The sequence below is a fragment of the Herpailurus yagouaroundi genome, unplaced genomic scaffold, assembly GCF_014898765.1.
Source record: "Herpailurus yagouaroundi ecotype Mexico unplaced genomic scaffold, PumYag 140, whole genome shotgun sequence".
Taxonomy (NCBI): domain Eukaryota; kingdom Metazoa; phylum Chordata; class Mammalia; order Carnivora; family Felidae; genus Herpailurus; species Herpailurus yagouaroundi.
Window position 1 is genome coordinate 68,733,656 of NW_024412395.1, and position 21,159 is coordinate 68,754,814.

The following is a 21,159-nucleotide window of genomic DNA, read 5'->3' on the forward strand; positions in this document are numbered from 1 at the left end:
ACTTACTCGGTGACCCTTCAGGCCTGGAAGACCAGGAGCCCCAGGAAATCCTCGAGCTCCCTGTGGGAAAAAATAGAGAAGGCATTTGAGAGTCATTAATAAGAACAGGAAACTGCTTAATACACTTTTTGTTCAAACTGAAAATCTAATACATAGTTTCCACTAACATACCAAAGAAGAGAAAGGGGCAGTGTACTTTTAATCTGTCAAAATACACCTAGATGATCAAAAATTAGCAAAGCAAACTCACTGTTAGGTATGGAAACATGACTTACACAAAAAGGCATGGATTAATGCCAGGTATTGATTTGATGACATTTCCAAATTTTGAAATTATATCACTGCATTATAATTAGTAGCAAAAAAACCCCCACAACATAGAAAAAACAAAGAAAAAACAAGAAAATAAGCCTGAATCAACATGTTCAATGTCTGAATCAACTAAGTCACTGTACATGGAAAAAAACCAGAAAAGTAACTTAAGGAAAACTATGTTTTCTCTATATTGTGCTTTACTTGTGGCAGAAGAATCAATAAACTTGTACACACCAATGTGTTTTATTTTCTCTGAACTACTAAATATTGGCAGCAGAATATGATTGGTGAGATTGCATTAAAATGTGTTCAGAAATTGATTTCAAGTAAAATGTTCAGAAGCTTTATGGATTTGTGATTGTTTAAAAGATTAATTGAAGAAATGAAATATCCAACAGAAGGGATGGTCAAGAAATACGGAGAGAACAAGTTGGTTCCTTGACTCAATAACTCCTTAATTTATGCTAATTTTATGCATCCTCCACCTAAGCATAGTGAATAAAAAACAATAGAAATCAAACAGAAAATTAAATCCAAAAGGTATGACTACTTTGAAATGATGCTTCAAACTTTTTCCTCATACCCTCTTAAAATAGATAAGGACCCGGTGACTTAATTGTTCAGTTATTCTCATTGCCTACATTAATTTGGTTTTGAACTGAATGCTATTACCACTGGTACCAGTCGATTGAGTACACTGATAGCATAGGTTGCTGTATCAATTATTAACAATTATTACTATTAATCTGCATATGCCTGGCACTAACCCTTACGTGAGTGGGCATTCAAGGAATAATCATTGTATAAACAACTGAAGAAATGGTTTAACATTTCTTTTAACACTCAAGCACTTTTCCTAAGCCTTTCCTAAGGAACTTCTCTTATTCTAACACAATCTTACACAGATGGAAAAGTCTTCTGTTTTGTACATCATCGCCTTCATTCACTGTTTCCTAAATGAGTGAATACTCCTTAAATGAAATTCATATGATAAAAGCAAAGCAATCATTCCTCTGTGACCTCTTGTAGGGAAAATGTCTCAGTAGTGCTTTAAGGAAGGATTATAACAGTCAGGGCACATCAAACCACGTTCTCTGGACAAATAAAGTTCCACTAATTCTTCTGTTTACACAGCCCTGCTTAGGAATTCCTCACTTCAAGAACTTCCTTTAAGTTTTTCCACTGGAATGCTCCCCTTTACGTAGATTTGCTCCCCTTCTTTCCTGAGCAGAAAACACAGTACACTGAGCCTATAGGAGAATTACTGAACTATGTTATTTCAAGTAATTAGTTAACTTTGAGTTTTTGTGGTCTGCAAGGAAATTCTCAAGTGATTACATATCTCTAATGCAACAAGAAAATGAACCAGATGTACCAGTACTCATAAAATTTTCTCTTTCTGCTGACCCAAGACTGTCATCACACCCCAATCACATGTCATTGCACAGCGCTCACAGAGTGCATCTGTGACATGCTGGCAGGGCCTGCTTCCTCCCTATGGAGGGCCCACACTGAGAGGATGTGCAAGAGTGCAGCAGGGTGGGAGTTCAAGCCTGGACCGGCTGACGTGGACATCTGTGCTAATGACTAAACCTCATGCCTTCGTCTGCACTGACTCCCCAGGCTGATGGGGGAGGAAAGGAAAGAGAGAGCAGGGAGCTGGGAAATTGGTTTTATATTTGAAACTAATCCTTACAGCCCTGTAAATTCCCTTAAAAGATGAGCACTCATTTATTTAAAAAAAATCCAAGCATTGAACCTCAATACTTTTCAGGAAGTAAATGGAGACTAATTCAGCACTATTGGTTGTATTGATTGCAAGAAACATTAGAAAATCATAGGAAATGCAGGGAGTAGAAGGTTAAATCCATTTAGAGGATGCCAGACAAGAAGAAACTTTAAGAGCAAGAATGTTAAGAGGGTTTCACTTGCTGATCTCTAATTTTCCCCATTGGCTGCGTAGCATATCCTAGGAGAGGGCCTATAAAAGTAACATGAGTGAGGACAGAAAGATGGGTTTAGAATATGGCCAAGGGGCTCAGATCCTGAATTCTGGTGGAGCGCGTCACCAGGGACGTGTCTCTGTAGTAAACCAAGGGGGGGAAAAACAGCTCTGTTAGGAGTGCTGGCCATCAGTATATCTTGTCATAAGATTTTAGGGTCCAGAACACCAATTAAGGATTTCAGCCAACATTAGGGTTTGGAGAGCAGCCAAAGAGGCATAATTTATTGCCCCTATCATATATAAAAGACAAATCAATAAATTTTCAAGCTGTTCTTTTTGATATGTGAACAACAAAAAATAAAATATTAAAAAGATAAATGGGATTAGGATGTTGGGAAATGTAAAGAGGTCAGGCTGGTGACTTTGCAAATTTGACAGTAAGTTTGGAGAGTATCCGTATTAGGTTATAAAATGACTATCTGATGCCAATTGTTCATATGGGGCCAATGCAAAATAGGAAATTGGAATTAGCTATCACTCTGGCAAAATGTACTGCTTCACGATGACAGAAGGGAACATATGTTGGTGAGAGCTACTAGTCCACATGCATAGAATGAAGCACAAGGTAATTTTAATGTTCTTTGCCTTTCAAAGTTGGCCTTAATGGCATTGTACTGACAATTATAAACTTACTGGAGATCCTGCAAATCCCACTTCACCAGGGTTTCCATTTCTACCAGGTTCACCCTTTAAGGTAAAAAAAAAAAAAAAAAAAGGCAAGGTGAGGAGAAACAAAGAGGATTCAAATGTTCCCTTCTAAGACTAGATGACAAATCAATTGCAGACAAAAGACTTTTTAAGAAAGCTCATGCCCAAAGCTCTAAACAGTATAAAAGTACTGGCTCTACTCCTGATGGCAATCCATTAGAGCAAGTCAGTTTGTGAAGTTCTCATTAATTTATCCAGAAGAAGAAATTAATATAAATTATACTAGTCTGACCTAGCTTACCATTTCATAAACGTTAAAATTTACACACATGTACCCACAGAGGCATATGCTATGAAATTCTATATCCACATGTGGCACTGAATTAAAAGTTTTTAAGAGTACTACTTGTCATTTCTTGTGATAAACTAAGAACTACTAGACATATTTTCCTTATGACCAAATTCAATGTAATCTCCTTAAATAAATCTCACGACACACAAGGAGAAAGTATTTACTTGGTGTAGTATCACAGAGAAATTAATGATTTAACCATGGTTTTAGCCTCAACTTTGGTACAACTAACAAAAAAAATCCAGAGAAGCAAATCTGTTTTTGCACCCTGTTTTTAGATCACATGTTATTACTTTTAAAATCTGAAGTTGAGTCTCAACTTTAAAAATGAGGAAATGGCTTTTTCAGCATTGGAGAACAATATTGGCACTATACTCTCAGCACGTTAAAAAACTCCGTTCAATGAAGACCTCGTGATGATGGTTAGCCATCAGAGCAATGTATTTTTCTTTAAATTCATTGCAAAGGTTCCACCAGCAAAAGTTGTGGCTATCATGACAGCAATTCTAGTATCTTACAGAGAAATTATAATGGACAAAAAAACCTTGGAATACAAGGAAAAAGAGAATACCTAATGATATAAAACCATCAAAATTAAGAATACTTTTAGATTTTGTAAAACCACACTCTGAGTTCTCCAGTTTTGTGTGCATTTAATGGAAGCTAAAAGTGGAGAAAATAAATTGGGAATTAATGAATAATATTCATGTAGCTCCTTCTTAACTTCTGCAAAATTTCAAAGCAAAATGAAGGATGGCAGCTTACATCTTCACCAGGTTTTCCAGGAGGGCCCTCTGGTCCACGCGCACCTATTGGGCCCTAATAACAAAATAAAACAAAAGGAAAAAAAGAAAATTTACTTATATTTACCTATACCTACCAATGAGATAATCTAAAATATTGTTGAGACAAATGAAAAATATCACAGAAAATAGCTTTATTAATATTCTGAACTTTATGTTGCATGCCTTGATTAGGTACTCAAAGGAAAGAATTTTAATTTCATGAATGCAAATATCTCAGCATAGTCTGCTAACCATATTCAAAGCCTCTGAACTTAAATACTCTACTACAGGGGCACGTGGGTGGCTCAGTTAAGCATCCACTACAGTTTGGGTCATGATCTAGACATCTGTGAGTTCAAGCCCACGTCAGGCTCTGTACTGACAGCTCAGAGCCTGGAGCCTGCTTCAGATTTTGTGTCTCCCTCTCTCTCTGCCCCTCCCCCACTCACACTCACATTCTCTCTGTCTCTCAAAAAATACATAAATATTAACAAAATTCGAATACCCTGCTATAAGAAACATATATCTTAAGCACTGTCCATAATACAGGCCTCCTGAACTGGACTGTAATTTCTTGCTACTTTAGGAAAGAGCTGGTAAAATAAATAATTCACAACATTATTATAATGCTGGGCCCATATTTAACTGGGTCTACATGCTTACTTGACATTTACCATTGGTCCAGGTTCACCAGGTTCGCCAGGAGGTCCTGTAGGGCCAACACCACCCTAAAATTGAGAACAAATTATGTAAATAAATATAATTATATGTTTATTATATATACAAACCAAAGAAAAACAGAATAAATTAAATTGTTGGCCCTACCACTTTCCAACTTTGCGTGAGTAACTTAATCTCTCTATACCTCAATTTCCTAATCTTTGAAGTGAGAATAATCAAGCTACCTACTTCATTAGGCTGTTGTAACTCTCTTAATAACAAATGCATGTTAAGAACCTAGAATAATGCTGGCATAGAGTGTTCCATCGATGGGATAGTTATCATCATGATCATGATTGTCTTCTTCTTCATCATCACCAACAACTACATTTTCTATTCACCAATGGCAGTAATATAAAATGGCGTAAGGTAAAACTCCACACACATGATAATGACAATACGGTAAAAGCTAAGAATTCTTTCTTTCCCTTTCTCTTGAAAACGTATTTCCTACTGCTGGTTAAATCACCACAAAAATTAAAAGAGCACTACATTCCTATTTTATTGGTATTTGATATGCTATAGAAACAAAGTATAGTATTATATTCTTCTTAAAGATTCCATGGATTGATTACCTTGACTGTGATTTCTAACACCACATGGTGGTAGCTTCTGTGATCTGATTTCACAGCCTCAGAGTTAGCACATAACCAAATATGAGAATTTTCATTATGATGTGAGATAATTATCTGTTATTTCAGAAGCGAAGGTACAAAAATTCTTTGCATTGGAGGCCAGTCACATAAAGAATCCAGATGATGGAACTTCAGTCCCATGAGGAAACTTGAAAAACATATTGCATATATTTCTGAGCAGAAGTTAATTAAATACAGCCTGTTCAAAGTGAGCATTACAATATGAAATTTAAAGGCTGGCCAAAAAACACTCATGTCCCAGAGACCTTATTTGTATTTGTTTCTTTTTTGCCATAGTATGTAGTTTAATCATAAAAAGACTTACTTGCTGCCCTTGTAAGCCTTGAGGTCCCCTTGGGCCAACAGGACCCTTAAAAACAAATGAGAAGAAGAGTTGGATAGTGTTCATGACAATTAGGCCAAACATTTCAAAAATGTTGAATCAGGCTTAGAATCTGGAAAAGTGAAGCTCTGACAGCAGAAGATGATGACATTCTCCATTTGTACTCATCTGGAATGCAGCTAAATTCAAGAAGATTAAAGTCTGGACAACATTTGGGATGATTTTATACATACTTTCAGTCTCATAAAGGGAGAAAAGGATATGCCTGTATACACCCAATGTCTTTGGAACAAGAGCATTTGCATGCATGAGGGTGGTTCTGTTAAGCCAGAACAGCCAACAAAAGAAAAATCTTGGCAGGCATTATTAAACTGTCTATATCAAACTGTTCTTCAGCTTCATGGCAGAAAACTTGTGAGCACATCAAATTAAAGACTTATGAAGCCATCAACAATATTGACTAGATTATATTAAGTGTTAATTTACAATTATCTATGGCACTGAGATTTCTGGATTCTTTTTGTCTTTCATAACATACATTTAAAGGATCAACACAGGCTTTCCCCTATTAAACATGAAATGATTATACCAAGGTATGACAAAGGGAAGAAAAGGAAAATGCAATTTGAAACATTTTATTAATAATATATCTACCTAATTTTACCTAATTTTGTAAATGTCAGGGAAAGTGAAATCAAATCAAAACCATTTGTTCTTATGGCAAAAAAATTAACCTTTTATTCTGAATTGATCAGATTTTTAGCTAGTAAGAAAGCAAAAGCCCCATTAAAAAAAATAAACATAGGGATGCCTGGATGCCTCAGTCGGTTAAGCTGACTTTTACTCAGGTAGGGATCTTGTGGTTCCTGAGTTCAAACCCAACATTGGGCTCTCTGCTGTCAGTGCAGAGCCAGATTTGTATCCTCTGTCCTTTCTCTCTCTGCCCCTCCCCTGCTCTCTCTCTCTCTCTCAAAAATAAATAAACATTTTTAAAAATTTAAAAAAAAAGATTCTCCCTCTCACTCCGCCCTCCCCTGCTCATACTCTCTCAAAATAAATAAACATTTAAATAAATAAATAAACAAACAAATAAATAAACAAACAAACAAACATATGCAATTGAACTTCAAATGGATGAAAACTCATATATTTCAGAAAAATATCCCAAGATAATCATTGTATGAGCCCATACTGCTAGTGACTTAAAAAGTATACAAACAATATTTTTTTAAATTTTTTTTTCAACGTTTTTTATTTATTTTTGGGACAGAGAGAGACAGAGCATGAACGGGGGAGGGGCAGAGAGAGAGGGAGACACAGAATCGGAAACAGGCTCCAGGCTCTGAGCCATCAGCCCAGAGCCTGACGCGGGGCTCGAACTCACGGACCGCGAGATCGTGACCTGGCTGAAGTCGGACGCTTAACCGACTGCGCCACCCAGGCGCCAAAACAATATTTAAGTCACTCATAATGCTGGCCTTAAGGATGGGTAAAGGGGGTGGTTCTGTGGTCTAATTTTATACTTGCTATTGCCTTGAAACTCCATTAATCTGGGATGCCTTTGAATTATGTTATGAACAAAAAAAGCATGGGATTGTTGGTTTGATAAGTATTAATTCATTCAGTGAGCTTGTTTTCTCCAAATACCCAGGTTAAAGTACTTGCCCAGAGAAAATGGGACTCTTTTTGGCAGTTGAAGAAATTCAAAAGAGGATGGGAACGGTTAGCAGGTCCAGTCAGGAAACTTCAGAGTTGTTGGCATAGGCATCCAGAGGATATTACGTAGGAAATAATGAAAATTAAAATGGCAAAATTTCCCATGTCAAAATTTTGCCAGATCACTGTTTCTAACACCATTAAAAGTACAGTTTTTGTTGTAGTAGGTTATATGTTTAAATTCTTTATTTTCTTCCAATATTAAATAAAATATATAGGCAGCCCTTTATTAAAGTCAACAAATACTTCACACAGTTATGAATGGAACACCCACTAGGCTTTTTTAATTGGTGCATGGCAGGATTTGATACATAAATTGAATGAATTAATGGGTGGATTTATTTAAGAAGACACATATTACTTCTTGGGGTGCCTGGGTGGCTTAGTCAATTAAGCATCCCACTTGATTTCAGCTAAGGTCATGATCTCATGTTTGTGAGATTGAGCCCCACAGTTGGCCTCCAGGCGAACAGCATAGAGCCTTCTTGGGATTTTCTCTTTCTACCTGTCTCTCTCTGCCCTTTCACCACCAACCCCCACCCCTGCCCCAATCTCAAAATAAACTTACAAAAAAATAAGACACATATTACTTCTTAATTAGCAAATTCAAACCTTGCTTTACAAAATGTTATTTTCCACAAGAACCTTGATTATCAGTAAAATTTTCACTTACCACAGATCCAGGCATCAGTCCTACTTGACTCCCAAGTCCAGATTTTTCATCCAATCCAGCCATCTGAGCTGAAAATGGCTATAAATGCAATGTCTTCATGTTATTTCCAAAGTAAGAGACATATATCAACAAACTTACATTCAGAAATGCACATTCTCTGGGATTCTTATAGAATGGCTCTGTTGAGAATCATTTGATATTTTAGACTTTAAAGCACAGAAAAAGATTCAAATTCTTTTTCATTGTATGTGTTTCTGATTGAACAATCTTCCTTAGAATATTTATGACTATGTTGCTTCAGAATAACGACTTCAATGGGCCAAATGTCTCATACTTGATAAAAGCATGTATCATTCTTCCAGTCTCATCGATTTCAGCTTTAAATCTCTTTATCTGATTTTCTCCCATGCCAAAAATCTGAACAGAGCCTAAGAGACGCTTTTAAACATATTCCCTAAAGATTCCGGTTTCAATTTGAGACTATTTTACTTAGATGGTATTCTTGTTTCTTTGTTCATGACCAGTAAACTTTACACTGTATTTATATAAGTTGATAAAGATTTTATAATCCTTCTAATCTTTGACTATTCCAAGAATTGGCAACAGTTTTACCTATTTTCTTTCACATCACAAAAACTCTGGAAACCCAACTGACCAAAATTGTCCACATATATTCCCAGAGTTCTTTCCAGATTTTGGGGGGTAAATGTGTATATTATTAAAAAAAATTTAATTGGCAATTACTTCTACAATCAGTTGAGAAATAAATGTATAAATTGTTATAAAACAAAAATCATATTTCAGGGCTCCATATGTTCCCTTGTTTTGCTATGCAATCTACTCATAAATCACCTATGTCTGCCACCAAGAATTCAAAGAAGCAGGTATAGAAAGATATTTTGCTTTATTTTATTTCTTGCAGGAAACTAAAATTTGGGAAGTAATCAGATAACATTTTTAGTGTCAACTAGGTAGCCTTTCTATATACATCATAATGGATCTGTCATCCTCCCTTCTTGTGGAGGAAATGACACCGATTTTGTGACCGTTCTGAGCCTAAGAACAGCAGAAGATTAGAGATGTTTCCCTTTTCAATTCATATTGGGAACAATATTAGCAGTCCTTTAGAATCAGCAGAAAGAACCAAACCAGTTCCAGAACTGATACTGAGAAATAAGTCATTCAAAGCGGTACTTTACAAAATGCTCTTGCGAATTTTCTGACAATTCTCTGCGGGTTTCCGAGTTCACTGCATTCACTTAGCTGCTGTTGCAGTCAAGGGCCAACTTCTGAACTAAGACAACTTAAACTCTTAATAATGTATCAAAATTTTGTGTGAGGATGGGCAAAATAGGTGAAGGGGATTAAGAGGTATAAACTTCTAGTTATAAAATAAATAAGTTACTGGAATGAAAAGTACAGCATAGGGGATACAATGAATAATATTGCAATAATATTGTATGGTGGCAGATAATAACTATACTTATCATGGTGAGCATTGAGTAATGTATAGAATTGTTGAATCAATAGGTTGTACACCTGAAACTAATATAACATTGTACGTCAACTATACTTCAAAAATAAAAAAAAATTTAAAAACTAATATATAATCGAAATATAACAGTCAACAATATATAGAACTTACCCTGCTCATGCCATCAGGTCCTGGGTGGGATGGATGTCCAGGAGGCCCAGGGGCACCAGGTTGACCAGGAACACCTGGTTCTCCATCAATTCCCTGAGGACCACGAGGACCCTGGAAAAACAAGCCCATGCTCATTAGAACCCATTGCCAAATATGTACTTAAGTAGAAATCTAAAAGACAGACTTCTTGATGGAGAGGAAGTGTTCATTATGTTTAAAATGAATAGCCATACTGTATGATTCCAATTCTATGACATTCCTGGAAAAGGCAAAATTAGGGAAACTGAAAAAGATCAGTGGTTCCCAAGGGTTGGGGTGGGAATGGGGAGATTAAAAGGCAAACCACAGGAGAATTTTAGGACAGTGAAAACACTGTGAATGGTACTGTGATGATGATGTATGTATCAGTATACACTTGTCCAAACCCACAGAGTGTACACCATGAAGAGGAACTCTAATGTAAACTATGGACTCTGATGGGAGATGTCGATAATGGGGAAGGCTATGCATGTACGGGGACAGGGCATATATGAGAGCTCTTTGTGCCTGCTTTGATTTTTGATGTGAACCTCAAACTTCTCTAAGAAAAATAAAATCTTAAAAAAACTAGATTGCAATCCAGCCAACTACAGCAATTTCATCAGCTCTGCTGACACTGCTGACTTCAGCACAGATCACAGCCTCTGCTTAGGGGCATGGTATATTTTGGGTAAGAATTTTAGTCTTGATGTGTTAAATACCCAGTAATGAGCTGTCTTGGAATAATTATAAAATTTTATTGAGTTCACCAGTATTCTAGAATAAGCTTCCTTATTTGGTTGGTTTTGTGGTATTTAATCAATAAGTTCTAAATTCACATGTCTTAGATTATGGTTAACTATATATGTGCTTGCTTAACCTCCTCCTACTGAAAATATATACATATATATACACATATATGCATATGTATGTATGTGTATAGGTGTGTGTATATATATACATATATATGTGTGTGTACATATATATAGAAGCTCCTTGACTGGTATGCTCCTTGACTGGTATTTGTGGCTTTTTTAATCTTTCTAATATTTTGATGTTTTGTATAGTTCTTGGCACATAGTAGACCCTCGATATATGCTTATTACATCTTCACATTTCAATCCTTTTTATTCTACTACTTAAGTTCTGGCATGCTTTGTTTTTCTTACCACCCCTAAAGGTGGATCAGACCAATGAGAAACAGAGGAAAAGGCACAGTGATCCAGCCAAGTCTAGTTCTCAGAGAAGTGAGCAATGATTTCTAGCTGCCAAATTCCACCCTCCTCCCAACCCACATTCTGAAGGCAGCTTGGTGAACAGCCACGTCCTCAGTTCTGGAAATGTTCTGTCCTCCAACCTCATCATTCCCACAAGTCTTGTGAAGTATTTTCTGTCTGTTTAACCCTGAAGAGTCTTAACAGTCTTCAAAAAGAAAGAAAGGACCAAAGAACTCAAAGTCAATATGATTTTTATAGTTAGAAGCAGGGATCAAGAAAAATATGATAAGGGAATTGGAGTTTAAAAAAAGAAGCTTCTCCTCTCTAAATATGAGAACACCTCCTGGCTTACAAAAGTAATTCAAATATGAGCTGATACAGCTGAAGGAGGACATATAAAACAAGATGAGGTGGGAAAGGGGGCAGCTGGCATATGATGGCTTTGGGGAGGGTGGCATAATTTAATTAATATATTCAAATATTTGTATAGATTCATATAGATATATGTATTTCTTAGAAGAGTAGAAGATAAGCAAACACATCTATTCAAATAGAAGTAGATAGTCTGAAAAACACTTTGAAAACTGATTTCTCAGGAAATTATTCTCATCCTTTATCAAGTCAAATGCTTTCTGACTCTTAAACCACTGTAGAGTCACTTAACTCTTTTCATTAGACATAAGAGGCTGATGTAAATTGCTGTCTAGGATTCCTGATCATACACATGAGAGCAACATGAGCTGGAAATTCATACTGTCAATGGTGGGACAGACAAAATTAGTAGTATGATCTACTCAGAGCCTTGTGTGGAAAACTTTTAATGTGTTTCTGAAATATGAAATTGCTAACTGATAACCAGGTATCATTGTATACAAAAAATGAACTAAAACATCTCTCCTCCCAAAAAGATGTCTAAAGACAAAATCAAAAACTACATTTAGTTTCAATGAGAATAGAGAGAGGTTTGGGTGGTATTGATCGTCAAAAATCATATGCTTTCTCCATCCCTCTGTGATTAATTAATCTATGATTACTGCATGGCCACCACCCTCCACCGTGATTAATTAATGTGAAACATTAATAATCATGTTTCAAAGTCTTGTTCTGAAGACAGCCCACTTTTCTATTGACTTCATGATGCATTCAGTGTCTCCAAAGAATCTCCTCTAAATAGTCTACATGAGTTACACTTCTACAAATTGAGATTAAAATTAATAAAAATTTTTTAACTTATCCAAAATTAAGTGAACATAATTATAAGTGAAAGTAAGAAAAAATATAATACATGAGCAGTTTTACTGATAAACATTGAAAACAAAAATATAATTTGGGAACACATTAAAATATATACTTTCATATTTCCAAGTTAGATGAATTACATACATTTTATATTAAGGTAAATATTCTATTTATCATCATTCTCTCCCATTCCTCAAGATACTCTAGTACTAATTTCAGGCAGCCATTTACAATACAAAGTACTTATAGATTACCACTAGGTGGCGACCTTTAAACATTCACAAATAAAAGGACTAACTACCCCAGTAGTCAAGAACTTTATTCACTACACACACACACACACACACACACACACACACACACATTATGAAATGCTAGAGTGGGTAAAATATAGCATATTTCCCATTTTACCTATGTAGAAACAGATCTACAGAGGTTGAGTGTCACATGCAATTAGAACTCAGCACACCCTATCTATCTCCTGACAGATTGCTAGTTTGTCACTATGAAGTTACTAGGATTACTTAGTTAAAACTAAGGACATATGATAAGAGACAGTCCTGGGGGTCACTGACTAGTCATAAAGACTTCCGGAGAGTATTTATATCACAGTAGTTCTCAATCCTGAGCACTTTTGCTCCCCTCTCCTGGAGACATTTGGTCACATCAAGAGACATTTTTGTTGTCGCAATTGTATGTGGGAGGAGGACAGGTGTTGCTACTTGGCATCTAGTGGGTAGAAATCAGGAATTCTGCCAACCATCCTACAATGCATAGCTATTATGTGGCCCCAAATACCAATAGTGTTGAGGTTGAGAAACCATGCATTACATAGTGAGCATTCTGTAGTGTCTGATGGTAACGGAAGCAGGAGGAGAAAACGGTATTTATGATAGCTGTACCACCCTACGTTGTGCAAGCCACAGCTTTAGTCTAGTTAAGCAGCTCCTGCAAGTCTTGGGACCTGAGGCAAAATGCTCTTCCAATGGATATTTTGTAACATCATGCCAGTATCTTGCAATTGGCCATAGTGGAAGTATTTACACCAGGGAAATCAGCAAAAGTATAGGCACATTTTTTTTAATGAGACAGTTGTTAAAAACTATCATCCCACTGCTTGCTAGGATTAACAGAGGAACAGATTGCCTATTTGGGCAACTGCCAGGATTGTTTTTGCTTAATTCCAAATAAATAACTACTCCTCACTCTTTTAAATACACACACACACACACACACACACACACACACACACACACCTAATTCCCATTGATTATCTCAGGGCTAACCAAGATAGGAAGGGCAGCATATCACACACTAAGTCAAGAAAAGAAGACAGGGTGACAGCAGACTCACTGAATCCTAACAAGGAATTCTGAAAACGCAATCACTATTGCTATAGTAACTTCCACCTAGACCTAGGGCTAAGTGTTATCAATTATCCTGGGCACAAGTACATTGATGCACAATGTTACTGCATGGCCACCACCTTCCACCTAATTGAAATTATCTTCGACCTGTTTATGTCATTCTAGACCCTTGGACAGGCATCTAGAGAGCTACTAACAGTATTCAGGTCACCAGTACTCGTGAGACAGCTCAGTAGAACAGCAGTGAAGAATGAATAACGGCATAAGATAATCAGAACATAGCATTACTGCACACATATACGACTATGCCCCATTTCCCCGGGGTGCTGTCATTTACCTGCATGCCTGCCAATACCATCCATAACTCCAGCCCCAGTTTTGTAGTACTGTCATCATGCAATACTTGGTCAAACGTATTCAAAGATGAATCAAGGGGCAAGAGTTCCAAGCAACATGACCTAAAATACATTTTTCTTTATTTATATATTCAAGGTTGTCTGTTGCTCTCCTGCTTATCTATTTCTCCCATATAAATATGTATAAATACATATTTGGAAAGCTAAAAACCTAGAGAGTTGAATTTAGTAGACATTAGACAGAAAATTAAACAGCACAAGCTTTTCTGATTAAAACATAAGATAATGATAGCAATACAATGATAGCAATACAAAAATTAAGCGAGTTATTTAATACAGAAAGACATTAGTTTCTGAGGGTAGGATATAAAAAGAAACAGAATCGCTATCCTAGGACTTGCTAATAAGAAAAAACATCTGGCATGTGTTATATAATATCTTCATGTTTTATCTCCAGGGTATCAAGTTGATCATTTAAATTTAAAGGTGTTCTCTTTGTTCTGGTAACGGATTTGTTGATTTTTAAAATGACTCCTTTGATAGTTCTGCAGCAGCTGCACAGTGAAAATAGATAGAGTGTTATTTGGGAAATAAATTCATTGTACAACCACTTGAAATAAAATTTAGTCCTCTAATAATTTTTTTTTCCTTTATCCAGTTTGGTTATCCCTGCAGCAACCACAGATCACAGAACTTTGGTGTTTTATCTCAACAGTACATTCCTGGCATTGTTCACTCATGATTTACAACTTCTGAAAATAACATGAGGTATTCATTATGTTTCCTTAGGTTTTCTACTTTATTTTACTTTGACCTCACGAGGGACAAAGAAATGTCATTTGTGTTACCTAAAAAGATAACAGGTAATTATTACCATGTGATACTTTCCTCTGAATCAGAAAAGACCCACAATCACTTCATGACCTGAATTCTGTCACATTTAATAGAGATGAGAGAGAAACAGTGCCACCAACTCTTTGTTGCATCCAGAGAACGTGGTACAGACGGGCTTCCCCGGTACGTGGTACACTTCTCTGAAAAGGGAACTCTGCTGTCAACTTACAGGTTTTCCTTTTGGGCCTCTCTCTCCTCTTGGTCCTTGTGATCCTGGAGGCCCCTGAAATGGAAAGTGATGATTAAGCCTGCAAAACACGTATACTTCAGATGTTTTTATTTTAAATGTTTGCTTGATCTAAGAAAATCAGAAAACAAATATCACTTTTTTTTAAATTCAGTTCAGTTGAAGACTGTAGAAAATAAAGCCATGTGCGTATAAAAGCTCTGTGTACACAGAAAGGCTATTTATATTAGCAATGAAGCTTAAAGGTCTGTAAAGAATTAAAGAATTAAGTGTTACATTACAGCATCATGGAGCTCAGTGAGCTAAATATATTGCTTGAATGATAATTACAAAGTTTATGAGGATCGTTTTTGCTGTCTTGTCCTAAGCAAGCCTTTGTCACTGCATTATGGCCATAAAAACCTACAGTTTGGATTTTTAGAACTACATAGATGTGCAAACCCTAAATTACCAATGATCTGAGGGAATATATGTATGTGTTTTCTGTCTAGTTACCTAGAATGCTACTGCTAATCCAAACCTGAAATCAGTAGTCTTTTGTGCTAACCCAGTAATATGCTATTCTGCTGTATAATTTCTCAAATTCTATGGAAATACGATTTAATTTCATTAACAGATGAAATTAACAGTTTGTTTCATTAAACAGATAAACGTAGTCTATCTTTAATTATTGCCAAACAATAGGTAAGTGTGTCTTAATGAGTAAAGCTAATCTAAAATTAACAATGTAACAATAGATCATTTTGGCTTTTACATAGCCAATAAAAACACTAACATGGAGGAAAAATAGGGTTCATCAATTTCAGAACGAAATGATCTTTTATATATCATTCATTGCTGCAAAGGAATGCTTATACTTGAAGATGTTTCAAAACAAAACGTTTCAAGAAACCAAGCATCATGGTTTTCATTCTATTGTCTTTTGATGGATATAATATTCATAAAGATGTTCAGTAACTGTAAGAACTTAAGAGTACCATGAATGTTGGAGGAAACTACTTACTGCTGGTCCTGGACGACCACGTATGCCTGTTACCTACATGATAAACAAGATAATCTGTAAGGATGAAGTTTCGATAGAGTTTAAGAAAAATCAATAGTCAAACAAATAAGAATAACAACAAAAGCCCCAGTGAATTTTTTCAGAGCAAACAGATGTTGTCAATTGATGCCCATGTCCTCCTTGCTTATGCCTTAAGATGTTATCTAATATAAACTCTCATATACAGAGGCAGGACTGCTATAGGGATTAAGAGCACCACACTGGAGCCAAGAGGCCTGGGTTCAAATCCTAACTCTATCCCTTACCAGTTGTCTGACTTTGGACAAATTACTTATTACTTTATGTTTTCATGTTCCTCTTCTGTAAAATGATGATGATGATTATGAAATTACCTCCTTCACAAAGTTGTCATGAAGACAAATAAATATTTGTAAAGCACTTAAAATAGCATGTAAGACATAGTAAGTACACATAAGTGTTTTTAAATGAAAGACAACAATATGAATGGTTTACTTTTTAGGTAATCTTTGTTAAAAACAAGCCAACTTCAAGGCAAAGCAAAAAGTCAAACACTGCCAAATAAATCAACGTGCATATACTTTTCTTCTGACAGAGTGATGATAACTCCTTTGAGATCTATGAGACTGATGGTTGAAGAATTTTCATCCCACTTAACAATATACTTTTTGATCATGTACAAGTCTAAACAAGTCTTAAGAACTCTTATACAATATGGAATTTCAATCAGGAAAATGGCAAGATATATTTCCAGAAGTGTGGAATATTAAGTCATGCCTTTTATTTGGATTACATGACTATTTATACCACAAAAAATAGGGGCACCTGGGTGGCTCAGTTGGGTAAGTGCCCACCCTTAGTTCTGGCTCAGGTCATGATCTCCCAGTTCGTAAGAACTGGAGCTGGGAACTGACAGTGTGGAGTCTGCTTGGGATTCTCTCTCTATCTCACTCTGCTCCTCCCCTGCTAGCACTGTCTCTCTTTCTCTCTCATAATAAATAAATAAACATGCAAAATATATATATACATCTTAACTATCACTTTACATCTATATATAATATGCTTAACTTTAGAAAACCCTGATTTCCATTTATAGTCATGGGACAATAAAAGTCAGGAATATTGTAATAAATAAACATTAAATAGTATATTAAAGAATTAACCTCTTTTGGTTTGTTTGTCTTATACTATAGCTTGGTTATACCATAACTAACATCCCTTTTCACAAGAGTGTGTATATATGCAAAACTTTACAACTATACTATAGCTAAGTTTATTAAAGACACATGAAAATCAATATATACATATACTTACAACAGGCACTAATCCTGGTTCTCCTTTTTGTCCCTATGAAGCAAAAATTGTTCAATTATCAAAATATAATAGCTTGGTGAGGATAGTTATATCATACTAGAATATTCCATGTAAACACTGAGAATTTCTATGTAAGAAATGTAAAAAACAAAAATGAGAAAAGAAGCAATATTTATAGTAGTCAGACATTGATGAAAAAAATTACTACTCATCTGAAAGACACAAAAATATCAATCCAATGTTTGAAATGCGTAATTTCAGTCTTTATAGTGAATATCTAAAGAACTGACCAGACCAAGAAATACTTGTGATTAAAAGGATGTAAAGTCAAAGCACCATAGGAAAAACTACCCAAAGACTGAAAACTCAGAGAAAATACAAAACTTGGATATGTTGAATTTTCACACTCATATTCTATGCCACCTAGTTTTAGTAACTTATCAGATGCCATTCCTAAAACTCTTGCCACCTTTTTTAAAACTCATGGAAGAATCTGAGAAATAACAAGAGGTAAGTTTGCTCATCTTCAAAAGGAAGAAAGAAAGAAAGAAAGAAAGAAAGAAAGAAAGAAAGAAAGAAAGAAAGAAAGAAAGGAAGAACATACTTATATTGGTTAGGTAATTCTCAATATCTGAAGAAAATCAAGAAAAAATATTAACTGAATAGGAAGATAAAAATAACACAAAAAACAATCATAACATAAAGGAAATAACATTGGACAATTTAATTGCCTTTTATAATAGATGTAGCAAACATAACAGATGTAGATGGGATTCTTAGAACTTCAGTCTCTCAAAAATTGTATTCTCAGAGCATGATTTCAAGTACATAGGTAAAATAATATTGGATGAATTCTACCTTCATATACCTTTATTTTACCTTGTATCTACTTGTATTATTTATTTTTGAATTTGTCTTCCAACAGATTTTGGTCTCCTTAAGGTTATGATCAAGTCTACTTTACATCCTCGTTTTGTCTAACAGAAAACCTCAATAAATTCTTGACCATATTAATTTCCATTAATATAGTATGAAATAATGCTTTTTACTGGTTAATTGCAAAGTATGACTACATTAAGGATTATATCCAAAATGTAGAAGAAGCAAGAATAATGAGTTCTAGGGGCACCTGGGTGGCTCAGATGGTTAGGGGACCAACTTCGGCTCAGGTCATGATCTCACAGTTCATGAGTTCGAGCCCCTCATCGGGCTCTGTGCTGACAGCTCAGAGCCTGAAGCCTACCTCAGATTCTGTGTCTCCCCTCTCTCTACCCCTCCCCTGCTCACGCTCTGTCTCTCAATAATAAATAAATGTTTAAAAAATTTTTAAAAAGACTAATGAGTTCTATTTTATTTAATTTTTATTTTCACATATATTGCTCTTCTATCTGATTATAAAAAGTATATTGGTTAACAGGGAATTTTGAAAATAGAGGAAACTTACAAAAGAAATTAAATATTATACCCAACACCCAGGAGATAACCACTTTTAACACTGTAGTATTCTTAGTTTTCCATTGTTTACCTGAACTTGGTTTACTTAATCAATGCCTCAGTATTTTACTCTTAGATTATACTTTCATTTTTACAATTAAAAATATCATTACAATGAATATCCTTGTTTATAAATACTTGTGTAGTACCTCTAACTAATACCTTATGGTGCATCTCTAGAAGTTGAAGTTGTAGGTTAAAGATCATACATATTTTTTGGGTGTTTGATCCAGATCTCCTAAGTGTACTCTTGATAGGTACAATTTAGTTATATCCTGCCAGTAGTATCCCACCTCTGACAAAATTTTGTAAAGTGATATTTAAAAATTATTTTACAATCATCATAGTCTTAATAATGGATTCAATAGCAGAACAATACCCTGATCATCACTGCTGATTCTACTGCCAAGGTTAGGAAGTCAGGAATAAATTGATAATTCAGCCCTGGGAAATTTCTCTACAGAGGCAGGAGGGAGCTCTATATGAGTTAAGTTCAAGGTAGAACACAAGAGACTAAAAGACAACCTACAAAAAGACTAGAGAAGAAAGGGATGAACACATATGGTCAGTAAAACAGAGCAGGCTTATTTCTGCATTTCTAAGTCTCCTAACTTCTAGCTTGAGTCTTTCCATTTATAACATAATCTGAAAGTAATAAAAATTCATCTTTTAAGAGCTGTAAGGGCTTTCTTTGAGATGCTGAAAGAATTTGAATTATTTAGGAAGGGTAGGTAAATGTGTGCCCAACACCTAAAGGACTTTATGAGAATAATGCTGGAAAAAAAAATCTTTATTTCTGGAATAAATTTAGAAAAAACAAGTAAAAAGTGAGGAGAAATTATTTCAACCAAAGAGAGAAAAATGAAATAGTCCACTAAGAATGACTGGGAAATCTCCATTTTATGAGACCAGCAATTATAATGCAGCCTTTGCTCTTACTTTGTGTTTAGGAGAATGGTATTTGCTTGTACCTTTCTCAAGTAAATTGTAAGTTTTTTGATGTCTTATTACAAACTTTTTATTGCTCCACAATACTTGATATGGGATTCGGTGTTACATTATCAGGTTCCATGATAAATTTTTCTAATGATTCTGTGATAATTCTTATTTTGGAAATAAGCCACTAATGTAAGTATTTGTTGCTTTTTTTAAATATGGGCTTTGAAAAAATAAAAAATAATATGGGCTTTGAATAAGTTAATTTATATGCAATGAAGATTTATCTAAACTTTTGCTAAATGTGATTTTCATACTCACTGGGAAAGATAACATTCAAATACTCTGATTCAGATGTGAATTACAGTTTAATTTTACCTCTTGTCTGTTACTTATCACTTAATGCCACATGGACATGCCTCGCCACTTTTCTAGGATGCCATTACCATGGAGACAGCCACAGCGTTTTGCCCACCATTGCATCATCTTTATCATTTGCCTCATACAGGAATATAACAAAAAGGCTCAGTAATTATTTGGGAGTTAACATGCATGAGAGAATAGATTATAAATAACATCAGTATTAATATAAGCCATGCACAAAATACATTTTTATAACATTACTCTGCTCTGAAAGTTCTGATGGCACATGATAACAAATGACAGAGTCATGAATATAGCGGCACATAACTAGAATGTGGTAAATTGGCAGCTGGTTTGAGTGTGTCTTTCTCCCAGCTGTCCCATACTGCCTTTGGAAAACTTCAGATTTAATTTCAGATGTAAATAAATGTAAGCTGGAATTTGTAGACCTATTCATTTGACATATATTCAAATCTAAATAGCTTCACTGATATTTATTCCAAATAAGACAATTTTTGGTACTGCCTTTTTAATCCAAAAGTATAAAAGTAGCCAGGACCTCCCTTGATAGCATCACTTTCATTTACCATGAAGGTGTAGCATTGCTTTATCACCTTACTGAAGTTCTACTGTATGCAAAAGTAAAGGCAATTTAAAGTCGCTGGTAATCTGCCTAATATCTGCCATGAAATTTGGGATGACTTCCCATTTCCATTCCTGATCCCTGTGCCCATCCCATCTGGATAAGACTGAAGCAAATGCCACAGTTTTTAAATTACCTAGAAAACTGAGAACAATTCCAAGGGAATGTAACTCTCTTCACTCAGGGGGATTACCCATATCCAGATGACAAGTGGCTAAACTGGCCAGCTGTATCTAGGCTCATAACAATATCATACATTGTCCTCTTGAGTGT

The 21,159-nt window shown here is 35.3% G+C and overlaps 1 protein-coding gene across 1 annotated transcript in view; it reads right to left on the reverse strand.

Annotated features, from left to right (window-relative positions):
- Positions 1 to 21,159, reverse strand: part of COL5A2 (collagen type V alpha 2 chain) — a 150,752-nt gene that overhangs the window by 52,244 nt on the left and 77,349 nt on the right. Inside the window, exons 4-13 of the mRNA XM_040474672.1 lie at positions 17,451 to 17,483; positions 16,119 to 16,151; positions 15,098 to 15,151; positions 9,838 to 9,948; positions 8,193 to 8,270; positions 5,786 to 5,830; positions 4,780 to 4,833; positions 4,086 to 4,139; positions 2,954 to 3,007; positions 7 to 60 (exon numbers count right to left, since the gene is read on the reverse strand). Coding sequence (XP_040330606.1) covers positions 7 to 60; positions 2,954 to 3,007; positions 4,086 to 4,139; positions 4,780 to 4,833; positions 5,786 to 5,830; positions 8,193 to 8,270; positions 9,838 to 9,948; positions 15,098 to 15,151; positions 16,119 to 16,151; positions 17,451 to 17,483 — 570 coding nt within the window. The remainder of the gene's footprint in view (positions 1 to 6; positions 61 to 2,953; positions 3,008 to 4,085; positions 4,140 to 4,779; positions 4,834 to 5,785; positions 5,831 to 8,192; positions 8,271 to 9,837; positions 9,949 to 15,097; positions 15,152 to 16,118; positions 16,152 to 17,450; positions 17,484 to 21,159) is intronic.